At 41.5% G+C, this 22,263-nt stretch overlaps 1 protein-coding gene across 3 annotated transcripts in view; it reads right to left on the bottom strand.

The window, feature by feature from the left end:
* Nucleotides 1-9,754: 9,754 nt before the first annotated feature.
* ABCC4 (ATP binding cassette subfamily C member 4) overlaps nucleotides 9,755-22,263 on the bottom strand; it is a 214,174-nt gene continuing 201,665 nt past the window's right edge. For all 3 annotated transcript variants that reach the window (XM_004273657.4, XM_049701021.1, XM_033435140.2), the window contains one exon: nucleotides 9,755-11,517. In XM_004273657.4, the coding sequence (XP_004273705.2) occupies nucleotides 11,410-11,517 (108 nt within the window). In that variant the 3' untranslated portion in view covers nucleotides 9,755-11,409. The remainder of the gene's footprint in view (nucleotides 11,518-22,263) is intronic.

The raw sequence follows: 22,263 nt of genomic DNA, 5'->3' as shown, positions 1-22,263 counted from the left end.
CTCATCATGTGCTGATTGGCTTAGGCCTCAGGCCACTGCTTGTCTCCAACACAATCACTGTGGCCAGGGGATGAGAGTCCTCTAATGTGTTGTCCACTGGATGGGAACCCCTATATTCACACACCAGCTGCCAGTTTCCTCCGCCTCCGGTAGAGATAATAAGGGACTGGACAGCCATGGTAGGTACAGGGCCATCTATAGAGGTGAAGAGTGCTAGGCACTCCCACTTCCTTGCCATACCCAGAGTCTCAGGAGATTACGTGTAACTGTGTGTGTGTGCGTGTGTGTACACACACTCACACACGCGCACACACAGCTGCCCTGAGTGCCTGCGGGTAACAGGAGGGAAGGCAGGTCAGGAGCCCACCTACAGCGCGCGGGTGAGGAGTGGCGGCAGGGTGGGAACCACTGGGCATCATCACAGGCATCTTTAAACTGTATCCAAGCCGATCTTGCCTATTCCTTGTGCTTTTCATTCTTCTTTTCTTGTGACCAGCGAACTGACACAGTGTAGACTACACCCTCCCCCCCAAAATAATCGTTCTAGAAAAGCCCATCCTCAGCGCGCCCCGGGTTAGGAGTCCATCCTCAGTGACTACCGCGTGGCCTTGACTGTGGCGTCTATACAGCCCCTCCTGGGCCACTAAGCACTGGCCTCCCTTTCGCCCGAGCCGGAAGGAGTCGCCTCCCTTCCCCGCGCCACCTTCTCCCCGGAGGAGGACACGCCGCGGGAAGCCGGGAGAAGCCCTGGCTCAGCCCTGGACGTCCCCGTGGGAACGCGCCCGAGATCGCCGTCCCCGGCGGCCCGTGCGCGCCCCTCTTCGCCCCCGGAGTCGGAGGCCCGGCCTGTGATCGCGTTCCAGGGAGCAGGCGGGGTCCCGGGCCGCCAGGCGGAGGGCGGGCGCCTGTGATGTGCGGCCAGGGAGCGCGCGGAGTGTCCCGGGCGCCAACCTGTGATCGCCCGCCAAGCGCACAAGCGTAGCTCCCGCCGGAAGCGCCCAGGACGAAGGAATCGGGAACCGGGCTCAGGCTGGCGGCTGTGGTCTGCTGCCTCGCGCGCCCACCTGCAACCGGCCGCTGACCAAATACAGCGAGGATCCCCCAAACCTGCTCCGCAGAGATCCCTAACGTCCACTCGCTTCCAGACAGAGACCGGAGGGCACCCAGCCCCGAGACACAGGACTCGGTCCCTGGGCTGCTTGTCACGTGGGCCAGAAAAGAAGAGAAGGTGGATTCGTGCCTCCTCGCCGTCCACAGGGCCTCTGCCTTGCTGAGCGTGTGTCCACTTAGGGGAAGATCTCTCTGGAATGGTATTTTAGTGCCACACAGGTCATGATCAGAACAGGTGTGAATAGTTTACCGAGAAAGAAACATTTCTCCCTTAAATGCCTCCCTGTGCAGATTCAAAGCAGACAAAAGCCTCACATTAGCATAGGTGGTGCAAGCCACCTGTTCAAATAACTCAGGCAAATAGTGAAAAACAGCCTTGGAAAGAAGAAAAGAACTCAAAAGCAGTGCAAATACTTGCACACAAGTCGAAGGATTAAGCTTCACCAAGAGTAATAGGCAAGGAGCTGGAGAGGTGTTTCCCGTTTGAAACCCAAACTTGCGGGAGTTATTTTTAGCAGCCTATTTGATTCCATCAGATGGCCAGACAGCAGCTTTCTTAGCCTTGTCAAAATAAAAATACAGGAGAAAAATCCAGTCTGCTCTAACCCAGCAAGCATTTATGTTTGGAAATCCTGATTTCAGGTAATGGGTGAGCAGGTAGGGTTCTGTTCACAAAACAGCTAGGCACTGGAGAGGCTGCATCTCTGATTGCTGTTACCGCCTCTTACATCCCGAGAAAACAAAACATGATTTCGTCAGCATTAATTTTCAATATTTTTGAAATGCTATTTTTACATTTGTTTCCTGGCATAAGAGAAAAGCAGGGGAAGGAGTGGGGAATGCCACAGGAAAGGAGCCAAGAGAAACTTGACTTGGGGAGAGTGGGTGGGAGATCAAAGGGCTGCGCTGGAAGAGCTGGAAGGGGAGGACCAGGGCCCGCAGTGTGGGAACACAGCCCATTGATGTATCAGGATGTGGGCAAAGAAGGGACCAGACTGCTCTTAGACCAGGGCAAGAGGCCTCTGCCCCGAGCCTCACACTTTAGGGGACCCCAGTCCAGCCCTCCACTGACCCCGCCATTCCCCATGGGGTGAAGCCTCTGAGAACCCAAGGGGACACAACTAACCAGAGCCCATTTCTCCAGACGCTCGGTTGGCAAAGTGTGGTCCACAGACCAGCAGCACGAGCATCTCCCGGACACTGGTTAGAAATGCAGGCTCCCAGCCCTGCCCTCTAACCTGTAGCATGTTAACAAGAGTCTGCATTCTAACAAGATCCCCAAGTGGATTACTTGCACCTTACAGATCCAGAAGCACTGATCTAGACCACTCAGGGTACCCAGCATCCGGGAATGGCCTGCACGAAGGTCCCAGCCCACTTCAAGGACACGCAGGGGCCTGTTGCCCGAGTCCATCCTCCCAAGGGCGATAGCACCAGGCAACAACTCAGGCGTGAGCAGTCCTGGGCCTGGGAGGGCCCCTTTGCAAGGATAGGGAGGGGTGGACAGAACTTGCCTGTGCCGTCTGGGGTGTCTTTACTCGTGTGAATGGGGCTCCTGTTGGTGTGGGCTGCGGTCATGGGCCTGTTCTCCCCACATCTCCACCTTTCAGCAAGAACTCTGAGAATCCAAGAATTCTAAATTAGAGTCAGGCCTTCCGGGGTCGTTGGGAAGCATTATCAAGTTGGGAGGGTAACGCATATTTTATTGAACACTCTGTTAGCTTGATTTACAGCTCTACCTGTTTAGACACGTGATACAGGCCTCCATCTGTGCTCTTGCCCTGGGCTAGAAAATATCAGGGGTGCGCCCTGCTGATAAGATACTTCCTACATTAAAGTAGAAAACAACAACAGAGAAAGAACTGATCTAACACAGCACACTCAGCACATAAATACACTGTCTCCAATCAGCTGACTCAAAGTTTAAACTACATCTGAATTGTTTGGTGTTGAGATGTAGGTGACAGTTGTTCACCTGAAACAAGCATCAACTTGTTCAACTAACCCTCAGTAGGAAAGCCACTTGTTCTTTCCACCAACACTGACTACTCTTCTATGGTCTAGATGCCATGTTTAGCCAGGCTCTGATGAGAGAGACCTGGCTGCCCTCAGAAACTCCCTTGGTACCGAAGCAGCCTGACCCTCTCCATACTAAGTAGGCCTGGTTCTTCAACTTCCTTCTTCCCAGAATGATGAACTCCAAGCCAAAGCCTACAAGATCCTTCAATGAACTCTGGTCCGGGGTGAATCTGAGTGATAATTTAATAGGCAGGTGGGTGATGCTCAAATTTGTCCATCTGGCTGCACAAAGTGAAGCCAAATTCAATTGCTTATGTGTTATCCAGGATATTGGCAATTTCCTTGTTGTGATTTGATATTATTGTGCAACCTGGTTGTTGAAATATCTTTACTGGTGACGTTTCCTGTCATGTTTACTGAGGATGAGTTCTTCCCTTCCAGGCGGATCACAAATGCCCACCCTCCCAAATTATGTGTGGTATCCACTGCTTCTTCTATTAGAGAGAAAGCAATATGGCAAACTCACTTGAGTTAAAGTGTTAGTGACTTAATGTTTTACACCTTCATTAAAATACAGGATCTTAGTTTTAAAAGGACCTCAAGGAAAAAGCACGAGGCGTCCACATGAATGAATCAACAATGATGGCCCTTCAAGCACCAGTGGAGAACATACTTTGTGTAGAGGATTTCCCCAGGGCTCCCTAAATCACAATACATGGGTGGCTACCTGGTCTACCTACTCAAAAAACCAGCCTTAAAGAGAGGCTCCTGACACTGATGAAATCAATACAGTGATATCTTTATCAGGTAGGAATAACTATTGCTGAGTCTAATATAGAGCCCGTTCTCAAAAAGGCTAGACAGTCTCCATCCCAGAGACTAGTAGTCGGGAAATCCTCGAAGCTGGAGTCATGTTCTAATTAGAAGGAGAGGGAACCAAGGTGAGAAAGCAAGGAAGAGAACTAAAAGCTACCTACAGATAGCTAACCTGTCCTCCTCTGTGGGCTGGACATGCTGAGGTCCAGCCACGGACATCACAGCTGGGCTGGCTTGTTGATACAGTCTATCTACCAGCCCTCACCTCAGGAGCCCAGATGCTGCAGAAAGAGCTGAAAGTCCAAATTCCCCCCAGATAAGTAATTGTCTCAGGTTCTTAATTGTCATCTGCATTTTTACCCCCTACACATGTAAATCAGAAACACCAAGCTTCTCAGGGAACTTTTCCTAACTTTTCTCTTTGCCTGATGACTGATCTTAGGTGCCTCCCCAAGAGACACGTGGCAGCAAATCTAGACCCACTGTGTAATCTAGAAGCCAAAATTTCAGTGATAACTAGATCTGATATAGGGCCGACCATTATTGTGGCTGCTTGGAAGTTGCATTGACAAAGTACGTTGTGTTCATCACTGTCAACGTGGTTTTCTTAACTCTTTCACAGTGATATTTATGTATTTATTAAATGAATTTTTGAAGTTTTAGAAATGAATGATTATCTATCCTAAGAGTGTCCTCACAGTGTGGGGATATTGAAGCTAGGAGCTTCTGTGAGGTGGATAAGATACTGTTCATAAATAAAATATAAACTCCCCAGTCTATCCTAACTGAAAGAGGCACTGTGTCTTCTCTTTATATATTTTCTGGACCTTAAAATTAACCCATGCTCTTTGTAGGTAATTTGGAAAATTCAGAAAACGTATGAAAATAAAAATCAGTGATAAACCAGTCAGAAATAATTAACTTTTTTTAACTTTATTTTCTTCTTTTTAAAAATTTTATCATTTTTTGTTATATAGCAGGTTCTTATTAGTTAACTATTTCATACATATTAGTGTATACATGTCAATCCCAATCTCCCAATTCATCCCACCACCACCCCACGCTCCCGCCGCTTTCCACCCTTGGTGTCCATAGGTTTGTTCTCTACATCTGTGTCTCTATTTCCACCCTGCAAACCAGTTCAGATGAAATGAAAATGTACCATTTTCTACATTCCACATGTATGTGTTAATATACGATATTTGTTTTTCTCTTTCTGACTTACTTCACTCTGTATGACAGTCTCTAGGTCCATCCACATCTCTACAAATGACACAATTTTGTTCCTTTTTATGGCTGAGTAATATTCCATTGTATATATGTACCACATCTTCCTTATCCATTCGTCTGTTTATGGGCATTTAGGTTGTTTCCATGACGTGGCTATTGTAAAGAGTGCTGCAATGAACATTGGGGTGCATGTGTCTTTTTGAATTATGGTTTTCTCTGGGTATATGCCCAGTAGTGGGATTGCTGGGTCATATGGTAATTCTGTTTAGTTTTTTAAGGAACCTCCATACTGTCCTCCATAGAGGCTGTATCAATTTACATTCTTACCAACAGTGCAAGAGGGTTCCCTTTTCTCCACACCCTCTCCAGCATTTGTTGTTTGTAGATGTTCTGATGATGCCCATTCTAAATGGTGTGAGGTGATACCCCATTGTAGTTTTGGTTTGCATTTCTCTAATAATTAGTGATGTTGAGCAGCTTTCATGTGCCTCTTGGCCATCTGTATGTCTTCTTTGGAGAAATGTCTGTTTAGGTCTTCTGCCCATTTTTTGATTGGGTTATTTGTTTTTTCAATACTGAACTGCATGAGTGGTTTATATATTGTGGAGATTAATCCTTTGACCATTGATTCGTTTGCAAATATTTTCTCCCATTCTGAGGGTTGTCTTTTCATCTTGTTTATAGTTTCCTTTGCTGTGCAAAAGCTTTTAAGTTTCATTAGGTCCCATTTATTTTTTATTTATTTTTTTTTTTAATTTTTTTTTTTTTTTTTTGCGGTACGCGGGCCTCTCACTGTTGTGGCCTCTCCCGTTGCGGAGCACAGGCTCCAGACGCGCAGGCTCAGTGGCCATGGCTCACGGGTGCAGCTGCTCCGTGGCATGTGGGATCCTCCCGGACCGGGGCACGAACCCATGTCCCCTGCATCGGCAGGCGGACTCTCAACCACTGCGCCACCAGGGAAGCCCTATTTTTTATTTTATTTCCATTACTCTAGGAGGTGGATTAAAAAAGATCTTGCTGTGATTTATGTTAAAGAGTGTTCTTCCTATGTTTTCCTCAAAGAGTTTTATAGTGTCTGGTCTTACATTTAGGTCTTTAATCCATTTTGAGTTTATTTTTGTGTATGGTGTTAGGGAGTGTCCTGATTTCATTCTTTTACATGTAGCTGTCCAGTTTTCCCAGCACCACTTATTGAAGAGACTGTCTTTTCTCCATTGCATATACTTGCCTCCTTTGTCATAGATTAGTTGACCACAGGTGTGTGGGTTTATCTCTGGGCTTTCTATCCTGTTCCATTGATCTATATTTCTGTTTTTGTGCCAATACCATATTGTCTTGATTACTGTAATTTTGTAGTATAGTCTGAAGTCAGGGAGTCTAATTCCTCCAGCTCCGTTTTTTTCCTTCAAGACTGCTTTGGCTATTCGGGGTCTTTTGGGTCTCCATACAAATTTTAAGATTCTTTGTTCTGGTTCTGTAAAAAATGCCGTTGGTAATTTGATAAGGATTGCATTGAATCTGTAGATTGCTTTGGGTAGTATAGTCATTTTCACAATATTGATTCTTCCAATCCAAGAACATGGTATATCTCTCCATCTGTTTGTGTCATCTTTGATTTCTTTCATCAGTGTCTTATACTTTTCTGAGTACAGGTCTTTTACCTCCTTAGGTAGGTTTATTCCTAGGTATTTTATTCTTTTTGTTGCAATGGTGAATGGGATTGTTTCCTTAATTTCTCTTTCTGATCTTTCATTGTTAGTGTATAGGAATGCAAGAGATTTCTGTGCATTAATTTTGTATCCTGCAACTTTACCAAATTCATTGATTAGCTCTAGTAGTTTTCTGGTGGCATCTATAGGATTATCTATGTATAGTATCATGTGATCTGCAAACAAAGACAGTTTTACTTCTTCTTTTCCAATTTGTATTCCTTTTATTTCTTTTTCTTCTCTGATTGCCGTGGCTAGGACTTCCAGAACAATGTGGAATAATAGTTTCAAGTATTGAAATAGTTTCAATGGCAAGAGTGGACATCCTTGTCTTGTTCCTGATCTTAGAGGAAATGCTTTCAGTTTTTATGTTTAAATACATTAGTGAAATTACAAGGAAGTTTTTTCTTGAGATGTGGTATCCAGAATATCATGCAGTTTTCTAGGTAAAGATGTTATCTTGAAAACACTCCGAAACAGAATCAGTTGTGAAAGTGAATTACATATTCAGGTGCTAAATCTACCACACTCAGGTCATAAGGTTCTGAACATCATTAAACTTTTCAGAATTAGATATGAAACAAGGACTCAGGTTTGAGAAGAGGGGCTTCTAATATCTCCAGTCAAACTATCTGAAAGAAAACCCCAGATTTTCATCGATTTACATAGGGTCAAAGTTAACCGGCTGATTAACAAAGTTAATTGGCTGATTAACAGGGTCAAAGTTAACATAGGGTCAAAGTTAATCGGCTGATTAACAGTTAACTCACCAAGTTGTCAAAATTACCTAAATCACTGCCTTATGGAATTAACTTCAGTTGTTTCTTCACAAAACACATTTACAGTGTTATCAAAGCAGTTAGTATTAGATTGATTTGCTTGTATCTTTCCTACTAATGGAGATTAAAAGCGAGGGTGGGAGGAAACTTTTGGAGGCGATGGATATGTTCATGGCATAGATTGTGGGGTTGATTTCATGAGCGTATACTTATCTCCAACACTTCAAGTTGTTTACATTAAATATGTACAGCTTTTGAAACGTCAAGCATACTTCAATAACGTGGTTAAAAAAACAAAAGAATCATTTGGATAGAATTGGAGAGAGGAAGTAGGATTTATTTTGATTGTTTAAAGAAAATATAGACCTTGAGCTCTCGTGTACCAAGAGCTTCATATGAGGCCATTTGTGATGGGCCAGAAGACCTAGCACAGCCTCATATTTTAAGAACTCAGCAGAAATAACTCCCCAGATGCAGATTATTCTCCTTTAGATGACTGGACCACTGCGTTTGAACGAGATTCTAAAATAAAACTGAGGCTGTGAAGTTTCTTTTTAGTTAACTCAACTGTGAAGTATGACGTGCAACAGAGAAGTGCTGAAAATAAATGAAGAGCCCAAGGAATGCCCATCTAACCTTCCCAAAACCCCCCAATGAGAGAATATTGTAAGCACCTGAGAAGCTACCCTTTTATTTCTCCCAATTACCAACACCTTCTAACTCCCCAAAGTGAAGTACTGACTCTGAACTCTATGACTTGATCGTAACTATGTTCAAACTTAGTATAAAGGGAATCAAATATTCTTTGGGGTCAGGCTTAAGTTTATGATGCACCTGTGTTGTTGATGTTCAACTGCTTTCATTGCTGGGGATATTCTATTAGATCACACTCCCCTTTCCTTCTGCAGTTGATGTGCACTTGGATTATGTCCAGTCTGCGGCCACTAGGAATTAGGTTTCTAGGAACATCCTTGAGCACATGTATATGTTCGGAGCAGGATGAACAGATCACAGGGTGTGCATTTTGAGTAAATGCTGTCCAACTGTTTTCCAAAGGCTTTTCTTCAATATACACTTTTTTCGCACACAGAGTAGTGCACAAGAGTTCCCGCTACTCCATCAGCACTCAGTTCCTAGTCTCAACCTTTTTAACTTTAGCTGTTCTACCCGGTGTTTAGCGGTATCTCGTTGTGGTTTTAATTTGCATTTCCTTGGTAACTAATGAGACTGAGCACTTTTCCAGTTACTGGCCATTTGGATATTCTCTTTTCTGAAGTGCCTATTTGAGCCTCTTGTCCATTTCTCTAATTGGGCTTTCTGTGTTTTTCTTTCTTTCTTTCTTTTTTTGTGTTACGCGGGCCTCTCACTGTTGTGTCCCCTCCCGCTGCGGATGTGCAGGCTCAGTGGCCATGGCTCACGGGCCCAGCCGCTCCACGGCATGTGGGATCCTCCCGGACCGGGGCACGAACCCGTGTCCCCTGCATCGGCAGGCGGACTCTCAACCACTGAGCCACCAGGGAAGCCCCTCTGTGTTTTTCTTAATGAGTTTTAGGAGTTCTTTATTTTCTATGGTACTGGTTCTCAGACTTCAGAATGCATCAGAATCATCCTTCGGCCTTGTTAAGACAGACTACTGGTCCCCACCACCAGTGTTTCTGATGCAGTAGATATGGGGTGAGACACAGAATGTGCATTTCTAACAAGTTCCCAGGTGATGCTGATACTGCTAGCCTAGTGACCATACTGTGACAATACACGTCCTACAGGTGTTTTAAATGTAGCAGCAACAGATGTTTCTTGTTAGTTTAGGGCAAAAAACAAAAAACCCAAAAACTTCAACAATTGACTACTTGGTTCAAGCTTGGGACATAAGTTAATACTTTCACTTTATGGAAGGGGTACAACTGGGATTACTTCAGTAGCAACTACTTAAATCTGTCTGACACCCTCCTCTCTGCATAGAGTATCTGGTGTACCTACTTAGCCAAGAAACCAGTTGATAATAGATATTTTATTATCTCAGGGAACCTCACTGGCTTTCAACAGCAAGGACATGAGTCAGTTATACCTCTAAAAATAAAAATACAGATCTCTGGAGATGAAAACATTTATTTCAATTGAATTTTGTTTCATTAAAAAACTCTACAATGACATTAAAAAAAGAAATAAAATAGAAACATATTTAACTGCCTTTAAAGACCAAATAAACCTCTAAAGACCAAATAAACACATATACATTTCAAATATTTCCACTGTTTTAACAAACCTCAATATTATCCTTGTTGTCACGTCAGTCTCCTGAAATAAGAACCATGACTATTACACAATTTACTGGACTAAACATTAACCATATTATTTCTAAATACCAACTGCACTCAATGTATTTTGGTAGGTTTCTGAGTATGTGGTTTTTAAGGCTTAATTCTATGAGACATCTGTTTCTCTCTGTTACAGAATCCCAAAACCGGCTATCAGAAGGCATATACGTGTGTGTGTGTGTGTGTGTATAATATATATAAATATATTCCATTTGAGGGCGGTTATGCCTTATTCTGAGAGCACACGTAAAACCAGGACAGTAAAACCTTTAGTAACTTGGACACACCATATCATAGCCACCACCATCAAGAAAAGCTAAGGACCCATGGTTCAAACAAAGTACGGCAGGCCCTAGGAGGTACTGTGGCTTGTTGATCTACTGATCAGAAAGAGCTAAACAAAGTACAGTTAGTGGTCAGAAGTAAACTAACCTAGGCAGGCTCATGAAAGTGAACCTTCTTGACGCATCCTGAGAACATACTGCATAAATACAGTCCATGTATGCAACATCTTTCTGTTTTTCTCACCAAGTCAGGAGAGCCCATGCATGTGATTTAGAAAGGATTTCAATGACGGGCAAAGCAAAAGCCTTATGTCAGCAGAGGGTCAACCGTCAACTGACGGTCAATTGAGGGTCAATTACAGTTAGCAGCACGGCCTTTTTGAAAATATCACCAAGCTGAGTCTAAAACTGCAAGATATCATGTAGGAGCCACGAAATCTAGAAGACGATTAATGATAACACGTGTCTATCATTATCAAATCCCCTAGAAGGGCTCCTATTTTCTGAAAGCATTTTCTCTTCCATCTCTTTTAGAAAATATAATTAAATACTGACCTTCTGTATTTTAATCATTTATCTTTTTTTTGGGGGGGGGGGCTCTCCTACTATAATGCCACTTAAACTAAAGTGTATTTTTTGTTTTTCCTATTAGTTTTTTCTGTACTAGTTTAGCCAGAGGTTTTGGGCAGGGAATAGTGGATCCTACTTATGTTAAAGAAAGTGGTAAGGCAAAATGATAACTTCCACAGTCTTCAAGTAAATAGAATCCCTGATATAACTGGAAAGTAATATGTAATTTGGGGGCAGTAAAAAACATCTATGACAACTTTGTCTTATACCTTAGAAAATGTGCTTTGGCTCTGGAGTCTCTTTAAGGCACAAAACCTGGTAAACAGCTTTTATTGGTGGCCTGTACCTCTGATTTAGATAAGACAAAAAATACTATAACGTATAAATAACAATAATAAATCATTTTGTTAGAGCTTGAAATCATTGGGTGAAGTGGAGGAAAAAAATCCAAATAGACGAACAACTTGTATGTAAATATTTGTTGCTGGTGTAAAAAAAAAAGTAAAGTGTAGTTTACACAGTGCAAAGACTATTGGAAAAATGTCTTTGGAATAGACTTGACCTCATGGTAGAATCACAGTGCTGTCTCAAAAATTGTTAAGGCTGGGGGCTGTCCATTGGAAGCGTTCATAACCACATGCCCATTGTGAGTAATTTCTGGATAATTCCTTTTGAAGTACACCTGAAAAAAAAAAGACAGGTATAAAAACATGTTTAAAAGTTTTAAAGTCCTCCTCCCTAAAGCAGCGCATTTCTTTTCTTGTTTTTTAAATTTATTTATTTAATTAATTTATTTTTGGCTGCACTGGGTCTTCATTGCTGCGCACGGATTTTCTCTAGCTGCGGCGAGCGGGGGCTACTCTTTGTTGCAGTGCGTGGGCTTCGCACTGTGTTGGCTTCTCTTGTTGCAGAGCACAGGCTCTAGGTGCATGGGCTTCAGTAGCTGTGGCCTTGGGCTCAGTAGTTGTGGCTTGTGGGCTCTAGAGCACAGGCTCAGTAGTTGTGGCGCACGGGCTTAGTTGCTCCGTGGCATGCGGGATCTTCCCGGACCAGGGCTCGAACCCCTGTCCCCTGGATTGCCAGGCGGATTCTTAACCACTGCACCACCGGGGAAGCCCCAAGCAGCGCATTTCTATGTCCACTTTTCATGTGAAGCAATCCCATCACTAGTGGAGGAACAATTGAAAAAACCAGGGACGTATTTATTCTGTGGAGGAAGTAGCCCCATTAAAACCCTCAGTGGGGCTGGGCCTAATGCCAAGCAACCTATAGATCCACTTGAGTTCTGATCATTCTGATTCACAGATATGCTTTATCACTACATTAAATTGATAAGCGAAATCATTTTACTGACTCAAAGCCTGGCGATAAATTAAAAACAGGGTGACAAAGAGGCTGGGAAACCTAGCGTCTGCATGAGGGTTTCTCATTTTCACACACAAAATGAGCACAATAGATATGGATGTTAATATCAGGTTGCAATCCCTATATTTTATAAACTCTGATGACAAGCATTGAAACGCTGGCGTATACGTATGAAATATCCTGGCGTTTAAATTGTGCGGCAAAGCAGTTATAGGGCCTATAGAAATGTGATCTGTGGATAGTGGGATATAAGAATGAAAAGAGCATCAAAAGCTTTAACAATGACTCAACCAAGCAACTTCTCTAAAATGGAAGATGATACCAAATAATAGGACAGGTCTTTGCCAAGCCTTTGAGTTCTCGAATTCTACCAATTTCTAGCTGAACTGGAAGAGATACAGGTTTTCTGATAAATGTATAATCAGAACACAATGGAAATGAAATGCTGTCAAGATTGTCTGTTCCACAATCATCGGTTTTTAGTAGCTGTATCGTATCTCAGTTCCTTGACAGATGCACAGAACAAAATGAAATAATGTCAAGTCTTGTGAGCTCTTATCTCTAAATGTGTTTGGGTGAAAAAGGACTTCAAAAGTAACTTTTTTTCCTCCAAAGAAGAATGTGAAAAGTTTTGTTTGAGTCTTTAAAACAGAAAATGTACCATCTATCTGAGGCTTGCTCGTGTCACGTGCTGGGGTGCTTAGTCATGTGAGTTCAGATCTATTTTACAAAACCTGACTCCAAGTACATTTGTGGGTGCTGTCAACAAAGTTATCATGAGAGATAGTGGACGTCACATAGGAAATGGAAAAGCTATGAGACACCCACCTTCATATTATGTGTACTTTCTTTTTCTCTTATTGCTTGCATACTTGCTACCCCCAAAACAGCACTACATATGAAATGCTGTATATTAAAATGTCACTTAAAAGGAGAAAAATAAGAATTTCTCCAAGAATGCTTGGATCCGACTGGATGAAATTTGAGGCTATTTCCATTATAATGCAAGGATTTAAAAATAAAGCTTTTGGGGGGGCTAATTGCATTTCATCCCCCTCAATTTTTTTTTAAATAGCCATACTTGTGTGGTTAGTATTTATATACTCTGTCAGTGAAAGTAAAAACAGCCAGAAGAACAGAAGGGACTTAATTTCATTTCCTACTGCCAGACAGCCACCCCTCCCCCATCGACCTGGTTGCTTTCTCCATACCCCTTTCTCAATGTAATTTTTTATTAAAAATTTTTTATTATTAGCAATTTTTAACCAAAATGGTCTTCATTTCATGGTCTGAAATACTTGGAACTGAATAATGAAAATGAGCTTCCTATGTATAAAATCCTTGATTTGACCTTTCTTTTCCTCATCTGTTGCCATGGTGTAGACTACACTCTGGCTGACAGCACAAGTGAGAGAAGGCATCTTTTTCACGGGGCGGGTTATGAAGGGAGTTGAGATGACTGAACGCTTGATAGCAGAGTCCTTGTGGATGGGTTGAGCCTGGGATGGAGAGGCCCAAACTCACCTCTCTCTCCTGGGACCACTGCTGACCTTGGAAAAATCACTTAAGCTCTCTCTGCACCAGCTGCCTCATTTGTGAAACGAGACAATGACTTACCTCATAGGAACTAATTGATAGCTACAAACTGCAGGTTGAAAACACGCTGAGCTAAGTGCTGGGTGTGATTATGATGCTGCTCAGAGACGTGGTCCCTTAAGTCCACAGAAAGCAGCAGCATCACCCAGCTTAAATGATGAAAACAAAACATCTAGGAGGCCCTTTTGTGAATCTTTTGATTTTTATCTTTATAGAAGCGCAGGGTCGTAGTTACTACACATTTTATTCAGTAAATATAGTAACCCGGGAGGCAGAAAATAGTTAAAAGATTACTAACACTTTCTAACCTGTGACTTTGAGAAGTTCCTTAGGCCCTTCTGCCTCAGTTTCTCGATCTGAGGGATAATACTACCATCTCAGAATGGCTTTAATGAGAATTAAAAGAGACAATGCCAAAAAAGTTCAAATTCTGGCCAAGCAGAACATAAGACCAGTGAGTGTTGGGTTTGAGCCTTTTCCTGTCCTTCTTTGGGTTTAGTTCATTATAGTTCCTCCAATGTAGGTTGAAACTAAGTTTAGTATTTAAACTCCAACTTGTAAACAAAGCCACCATCATGGAATCAGATCTTAGTAAAAGCAACAGAGCAATAAATGCTCCCCTGCACGGATAAAGGCCAGCAACCAATGGTTCAATGTTCAAGAGTCTGTCCATTCATTCTCCCTGAACTGCACGGCCCTAGTTCAAGCCCAGTAAACCTCAAACTCCTCATCTTTAAAGCAGGTCTAACTTTGTGGACATACTGACAGATATATTATCAAAGTTAAAGAGTGCTGGAGAGTTAGAGACGATTTCTCCTTTTAACTTAACGGAATATTGGATTTTTTTCTCCCCTTATCCTCTCAGAAATCACTCTCAACAGCAAGGATAGTGGGAGATTAAAAAGTAAGCCCAGGGCTTCCCTGGTGGCGCAGTGGTTGAGAGTCCGCCTGCCGATGCAGGGGACACAGGTTCGTGCCCCGGTCCGGGAAGATCCCACATGCCGCGGAGGGGCTGGGCCCGTGAGCCATGGCTGCTGAGCCTGCGCGTCCGGAGCCTGTGCTCCGCAACGGGAGAGGCCACAACAGTGAGAGGCCCATGTACCACAAAAAAGAAACAAAAACAAAAAAAACCAAGCAAGCCCAATATTTGATGAAATCAGGAATCATTTGAAATCACAACTGACAAAATATCTAGAAGGACTGCCTTATGCAACTGGATCCAATGGGCTCTAGCAAGACAGAGAGAAAGTACCTAAAGAGAGCAGATCTCAGCAATCATGGGAGAGCACAGTTCTCCAACTAACTGGCAAATTCTAAGGTGTCCATGAGGAATCCTATAGAATCACCATCTTTGCCTAAAGCATGAACACTGGTAAGGTCCTAGGACAAGAGAGATTCTGAAATGCAAGCAGCATTGTAACTGCCCATCTCTGAAGGCTAGGGAGGAGTACAGGCTAAATGAATATGTATTATCAATTTCTCTCTCACACTCACTCACTCTCTTCCTCTGGATCATGGGGAATGCTTCTATGTTAAGCAGAGGGAATACCCTTTAGTCTGAAACGATGTGCTAGCCACAACTATCTAGCAAATATATGGTCTTAAAAAAACGAAATTAAAAAGTGAGTAGTAGGAATAATAATAAATAAAAAAGTAATACAGAATTTGTAAAACACACAAACAAAAAATTAGGAAAAGTAACAGGATAAGCACATGATGGATGAAAGAAGTAATCACCGAACAGATGAAAATTATGAAAAAAATAATATTACATATTTAAAGAAAATGTAGTAGAATAATCAACCCGTGGAGGCAGAGATCTGAGAGTACAGGAAAACATGGCACAGCAACAAAAGATGAAACATGAATTGACAGACGCCAAAGTGAAAAGGAAGATAAAAATGAAAACATCAAAGAAATGACAGTTCTGAAGGCTGCACAAAGATCAGTCACTACTGAACAAACAATATGAGACATGGAGGATAAAACTGAGAAAGCAAGTCTAATAATTATAAATTAATAAAAATTTAAAAAAGATTAAGGAAATAATAGCTTTATGAAACAAAGGACAATATATACATTATAGATATTTGTAAAGAGAATCCAATCAACTAAAACAAATTCAAAGGTATAATTCAAATAAACTCCCTAAAATAAAAGACTAGAAGCTAGTGACCAAGAGTCTGTGATGTTCTAGGAAAAACAAATGACTTTCAAAACAGAAGAAGAATCCTCTGAGTATCCAGGAAAGATCAAGTTATGTCCAATGTGGCCTTAGACTCCTACACGTGAATAAACAACGCTGGAAGACCTTATAGCAACGATTACAACACAATAAGTGAAAGGACGTGTGATCCAAGAATATTATAACCAGAAATATAAACTGGTGATGTATCATAAAAATATTTCATATAGGTGACCCTTGAGCAACGTAGGGGTTAGGGACCCTCCACATAGTCGAAAATCCAAGTATAACTTTACAGTTGCTCCTTCATATTCACAGTTTCACATCATGCATTCAACCAACTGCAGATCATGCAGTATTATAGTACATATTTACTGGAAAAAAAACACATAAGTGGACTCCTCCAATTCAAATCCCTGTTGTTGAACGGTCAACTCTATAGACAGTAAGTCGGGGATTCTTAACTCCAATGACCCTCCTTTATGATGGTATAGAGATTTGTTTTCAACCTTTCATTTGTACTGCCACCCACAATAGTAAATACACTTAACTTTACTTTGAGTCTCAGTACAGATTCACAATCTGTATCTATATTTATGTATCCTGAAAGGAGTTTCATGAAATATTTACTATTACTATGAAAGATACATTGCTCCTTTTCTTCTATTCCATTCTTTCCTATTTCATTTCTTAAAGCATGCTGGTCATGACTGATTAAACGGATTTCTCAGCCCCACTAGTGAATCAAACCCCTAAGGTGTAAAAACACAATACCAGAGGACAAATTTTAGCCAACTAAGAGATGGAAAAAGTATCCTTTAATACAAGTAAGTAAAATAATAGAGGTTTAAGGATTTTTAAAGATATGAAGATAAACAGTAGAAGAAAAACAATTAAAATCTGATGGGAGAAGGGGGAGAGGGAAGATATGACATCATTGCTCATAATGGGGAGCCAAAAATAAGAAATAAAGTATTCTCAGAGGAAATGAAAGGAACATACATAAAACAGTGAGCAAAGAAACACAACTTACAGGCTAAAAAATTTTTTTTAAAAAAAGAGCACTAAAAACTGACAGTATAACACGACTTAACTAAGATAAAACGTAACTATAATCTCAATAAATGTAAATGGCCTAAACTCATATATTTGGCGGGGGTGCCTCACGTGCTAAGATTAAACCTCAGAGCTAAATCTAACTACATGCCATTGCAAGAGACGTATCTGTAATCTGCTATTAAAAGATAATCAGAGGAATCCCCTGGTGGTCCAGTGGTAGAGAATCCATCTTGCAATGCAGGGGACACCAGTTCGATCCCTGGTCACACAACTAAGCCTGTGCACCACAACTACAGAGCCCATGCACCACAACTACAGAGCCCATGCACTCTGGAGCCCACACGTCACAACTAGAGAGAAGCCTGCACACACACCACAATGAAGCGAAGAGCTCACGTGTCACAGTGAAAGATCCCGCATGCCACAACTAACACCCAAAGTAGCCAATAAAGAAATAAATATTAAAAAAAAAAAAAAAAAAAAAGACTATCAAAGACTGGGACTTCCCTAGTGGTCCAGAGGAGGTTAAGACTCTGTGCTTCCACTGCAGGGGGAGTGGATTTAATCCTTGGTCAGGGAACTAAGATCCCACATGCCCCACAGCATGGCCAAAACAAAAACAAAAACAGTCAAAGACATACCAGGCAAATGAAAACAACGTGAAAAGGGGAACTCAATTTAATTATGAACCATATTGGATTTAGGGCCAAGACCATTAAATGAATCAATGAAAGGCACTTTAAAATAGTAGAAAATATAATTCATACTGATAACAAAAGTCAAGAATATATTTGTGCACTGAAAAACATCATATCATCAAAATTATAACAACCAAAGAAAGCAGGAAGTACAAAGTGAAACTTGGTAGCATGAGACTAATTCACCTAGTCCAAGTTACATTAATCGGACCAAAATAAATAAGGATAGAGAAGAACTAAATAATGTAATTAAATAGATCTAATTAAAAATGAAGCTCTATAACTTACACAGACGATAGCCCATCTTTTTAAATACCCACAGAACACTCACAAAAATTGCCTATTTACCAGAACACAAAAAAAGTATTAAGAAATATTGTTTCTTGGGGGAAACAGGACAAACAACATTTTTTGATCATAAGGTACTGAGACTGATGAGGAAAACAGAAACAAATAAACATGAAAAAACTCCAACCCCCAGGAAGTTTTCAAGATATCCTTCTTAAATAATTTGTGGACCAAAGAGGAAAAGAAAACCAGAATCGCAGAATCTATACAAAAAACCTAACTATGATGAAAGCAATACACACCAGAACCTGTAGGATATATCTAAAACAGTATTCAGAGAAAAGCTCACAGCCTTGAAATATTTATATTAAAAAATAAGAAAAAATAAAAACAAATGCATTCAGGAAGTAAGCAACAATAAAATAAACCAAAGAAAGAAAGATAATAGAAGGTGATAAATTATAAAGAAGGATACAAATAGTAAGTGGACTAGAGCTCCTCTTGTGGGGAAATAAACATAAAACTGTAACAATTAATTAGAAGGGAAAATGAGGAGTAGGGAATGGAGAAAGCATAAATACTATGGAGCCATTAAACAGAATGAGATAACTATGCACATAGATATAATATCCAACGAAAAAAGTAAGGAAGAGCTATCGTTTGTGCTTAAAAACAGGAAGGCCACATCGGCACAAATTATTACTGAAGCACAGGACATGTCAAGAGAATAGTCAAAGATGGTGCTGGAGCTCCAACCCAGGGAAGGAGCTGTGTAATGACAGGAATGGTAAAGTGACTTAAATTTCATTTATAAAATTTTAAAACCTATTCTAAAAAAGTAAAGTTTTTGAACTTTGTAGCATTAGACACATCATTTCTTTAAGAACTGATCATTAAAAATAAAATTTAATTATTTAGAGTCTCTAATGCTACTTAGAAGAACTGTGGGTACATTTTCTTATTGGGAGCTAAGGGTTGAATCTATAGCCTGAAAAAAAAAATGATGCGACTTTTATCTTATAAAATGCTCAATATTCACAAAGCGCTCTCTCATCTGATTCTTGTAATAAGTGCGAAGGAGCCGGGCAGTGCTGTAATCCCTGCACTACATACAGGTGAGGACCCTGAGGCTCAGAGACCTTGGGCAACATAAGAGGTCACGAGGTTGCTAAGTGCCTCCTGCACTATTCAAACCAGTCCAGGGTCCTAGATCTAGGATATTAGGATTTCATAATTTTGGGGTTGTATCTGGTGATAAAACGAATAGATAAAATGAAACCTCTGTTACACACTGGCAACAAAGAAACTTCACAAAAGCCTCAATCAGGTGTGCTGATCACAGAAGAAAATGAATGATAGGCGTTTATCCTTTGTTATGGGATGAATTGTGTCCCCTCCAATTTTTATTTTTTGGTCTGTGTTGGGTCTTTGTTGCTGCACGCGGGCTTTCTCTAGTTGCGGCGAGTGGGGGCTACTCTTAGTTGTGGTGCACGGGCTTCTCATTGCGGTGGCTTCTCTTGTTGCGGAGCACGGGCCCTAGGCATTCCGGCTTCAGTAGCTGTGGCACGAGGGCTCAGCAGTTGTGGCACACGGGCTTAGTTGCTCTGCGGCATGTGGGATCTTCCTGGACCAGGGCTCGAACACGTGTCCCCTGCATCGGCAGGTGGATTCTTAACCACGGCGCCACCAGGGAAGCTCCCCCTCCAATTTTATATGTTCAAGTCCTAAACCCACCAGTTGTTCAGAATGTGACTATATTTGGAGATAGGGTCTTTATAAAGGCGATTCAGTTAAAATGAAGTCATATAAGTGGCCCCTAATCTAATATGACTGGAGTCCTTATAAGAAGAGGCGATTAGGACACAGGCACACACAGACGAAAGATCATGTTTCTTTCTTTTTTCTCTTTCAAAGAGAAAAAAATGGCATCTACAAGCCAAGGAGAGAGGCCTCAGAGGAAATCAATCCTGCCTATACCTTGACCTCAGACTTCCAGTCTCCAGGGCTGTGAGAAAATCAGTTTCTGTTAAGGTGCCTACTCTGTGGTACTTTGTATGGCAGCCCTAGCAAACTAATGTACCCTTCAGCTTTATGTATCTGAAAGGTACTTTCTCTATTTCCTGGATCATCTAAAAGGGTCAGTCAGACAGTGACTCAGCTTGCGCGCACCATTTTCAGAGAATCAACTACGTAGTCAGGAAAACATGACTTGGATGCACGTTTTCCCAGATGTTGAGTTTTCTTTTCAAATGAATGAATTCTGTTCTGTTAAGAGTGAAAAGCTTGTTGACTTAGGCTAATCCTCCCGGTGTCACAGCTCTGAACGATGCTCTGAACGGTATCTGATGCTTGCACATTTAAAAATTTGACAGCCTGACAGCTTGTTCTCCTAAAAGGATCAAGCATATGTAGAAATAACGTCAAGAAGATACTCAACTGAGATGAGAATCAGGATAGGTTATTTTGTTATGTCTTTCCGAAGAAGTGACCTGAGCCAGTGGCAGGACTGAAATCTAAGAGTGATGTTCTGTCTCCTTGTGAACTTGGGTGACTGGCCCCGCCTTGGCTACCACATGAAAGGAGCAGCGTTCTCAGGCTCGACACAGAGCAGAGTACCTAGGGCGGAACTCAGCCTCCCCCACCAATTCACCCCCTGCGCTCCCTGGACCAGTTCTGTGACCTTAGGTGAGCCCTGGACCCAGTCTCCTCATCCATGACGGGGGATAAAAAAGGACCGTGATGAGGATTAAGTGCAATCATACATGTGAGAAGTATGTAAAATAAATTATAAAGAACTACACAAATGTAACTTACCACTGATATTGTTTAAGTACATGCAGGATTACTAGACCATGAATCAAAAGATATCTAATTCTATGACCTATGTCTATTTTTCTATGTATGTTACACTTGATTTAAAACATTTACTGGAAGAAAAGATTTCTAATCCTGTGTCTGCTGCACGGTAGCATCATCACTACTTGTATATATATGGACACTTCCTTCTAAGGGGGGCTTTAGCTTCCTTACCTGTAAAATGAAGGTGTTGAACTTATGTACCTACCTAAATGCTGTGATCTATTTCTCACTGCTCAATGTTTGATAATATAAAATCATTACCTATTTTTTAAGTGGAGACTTTTGACTCATACGTGAGGACATGTGTCTGATGTGAAACGCCTAAGGTCAAAGAAAAAAAGGGTTTGTGAGATTCCTGGCTGTTCTGTGACTTAGGTTATATAGGGAATCCCAAATAATTACTGGATGTTAGGAGGGAAGCTCTGACTGGGAGACACTCTAGAGGATGAAGGCGCTCTGTGAATTTCATGCATTAAAAAATATAGGGCTCCAAGTGCAACTTCTCTCTATTTACATACAATGTAAGTACTTATGAAAAGTTCAGAATACAATCTTCCCTGATCCCTAAACTCTTCCGCCAGCTCTGTGACCCAGCACAACTTCCTACATTATGAACAGTGGAAGGTACCGCTCTTCATTTCTAAGGAGGAGGAATGAGATAAAACAATGACAGAGAATTCAGGCCACATTTCAGATAAATGTTTCATATAGAATTACTTAGATACTGGGACATGTTTTCTTTTCCCATTTTTTTGGTTTTGTTTTGTTTGTTTGTTTGCTTGTTTAGGTTGTGGCTCACGGGATCTTCATTGTGGCATGCAGACTCTTAGTTGCGGCATCCTAGGCTTCTTAGTTGTGGCATTCGGATTCCTTAGTTGCAGCATGCGTGTGGGATCTAGTTCCCCAACCAGGGATCAAACCTGGTCGGCCCCTGCAGGCCGTTCCCGGGGCCCCTGCATTGGGAATGCAGAGTCTTACCCACTGGACCACCAGGGAAATGCTGCAACTGGCAACTGTTGAATACAGTATTCTGTATATGCCTATGATGTCCAATTGGTTAACTGACTATTCAGATCCTCTGTATCCTGACCTAGTTTTCTTCCTGCTCCATTAATCTGATAGAAAGTTGTTTTCATGCCTCCCACTGATTGTGGATTTTCCTATTTCTCCTTGCGGCTTTATCCATTTTTGCCCTTCTTTTTAAAAAATAAGCTATTTTACTATTTTGAAGTCTTACAATGGGAGCATACAAATTTCTAATTCTATCTCTTGTTGGTAACATTATGGGACGTTTTCTTTAAGAGATATTTTAATTACTGCAAGAGTACTTTTATTCAACTTACAAGTGAAAATCTGGGAAATGCAGAAAAGTATAAAG

Source organism: Orcinus orca, chromosome 18 (genome assembly GCF_937001465.1).
Source record: "Orcinus orca chromosome 18, mOrcOrc1.1, whole genome shotgun sequence".
In the NCBI taxonomy this organism is placed as follows: Eukaryota; Metazoa; Chordata; class Mammalia; order Artiodactyla; family Delphinidae; genus Orcinus; species Orcinus orca.
The sequence above is the reverse complement of the archived record's forward strand: the minus strand, read 5'-3'. Positions and strand labels throughout refer to the sequence as shown.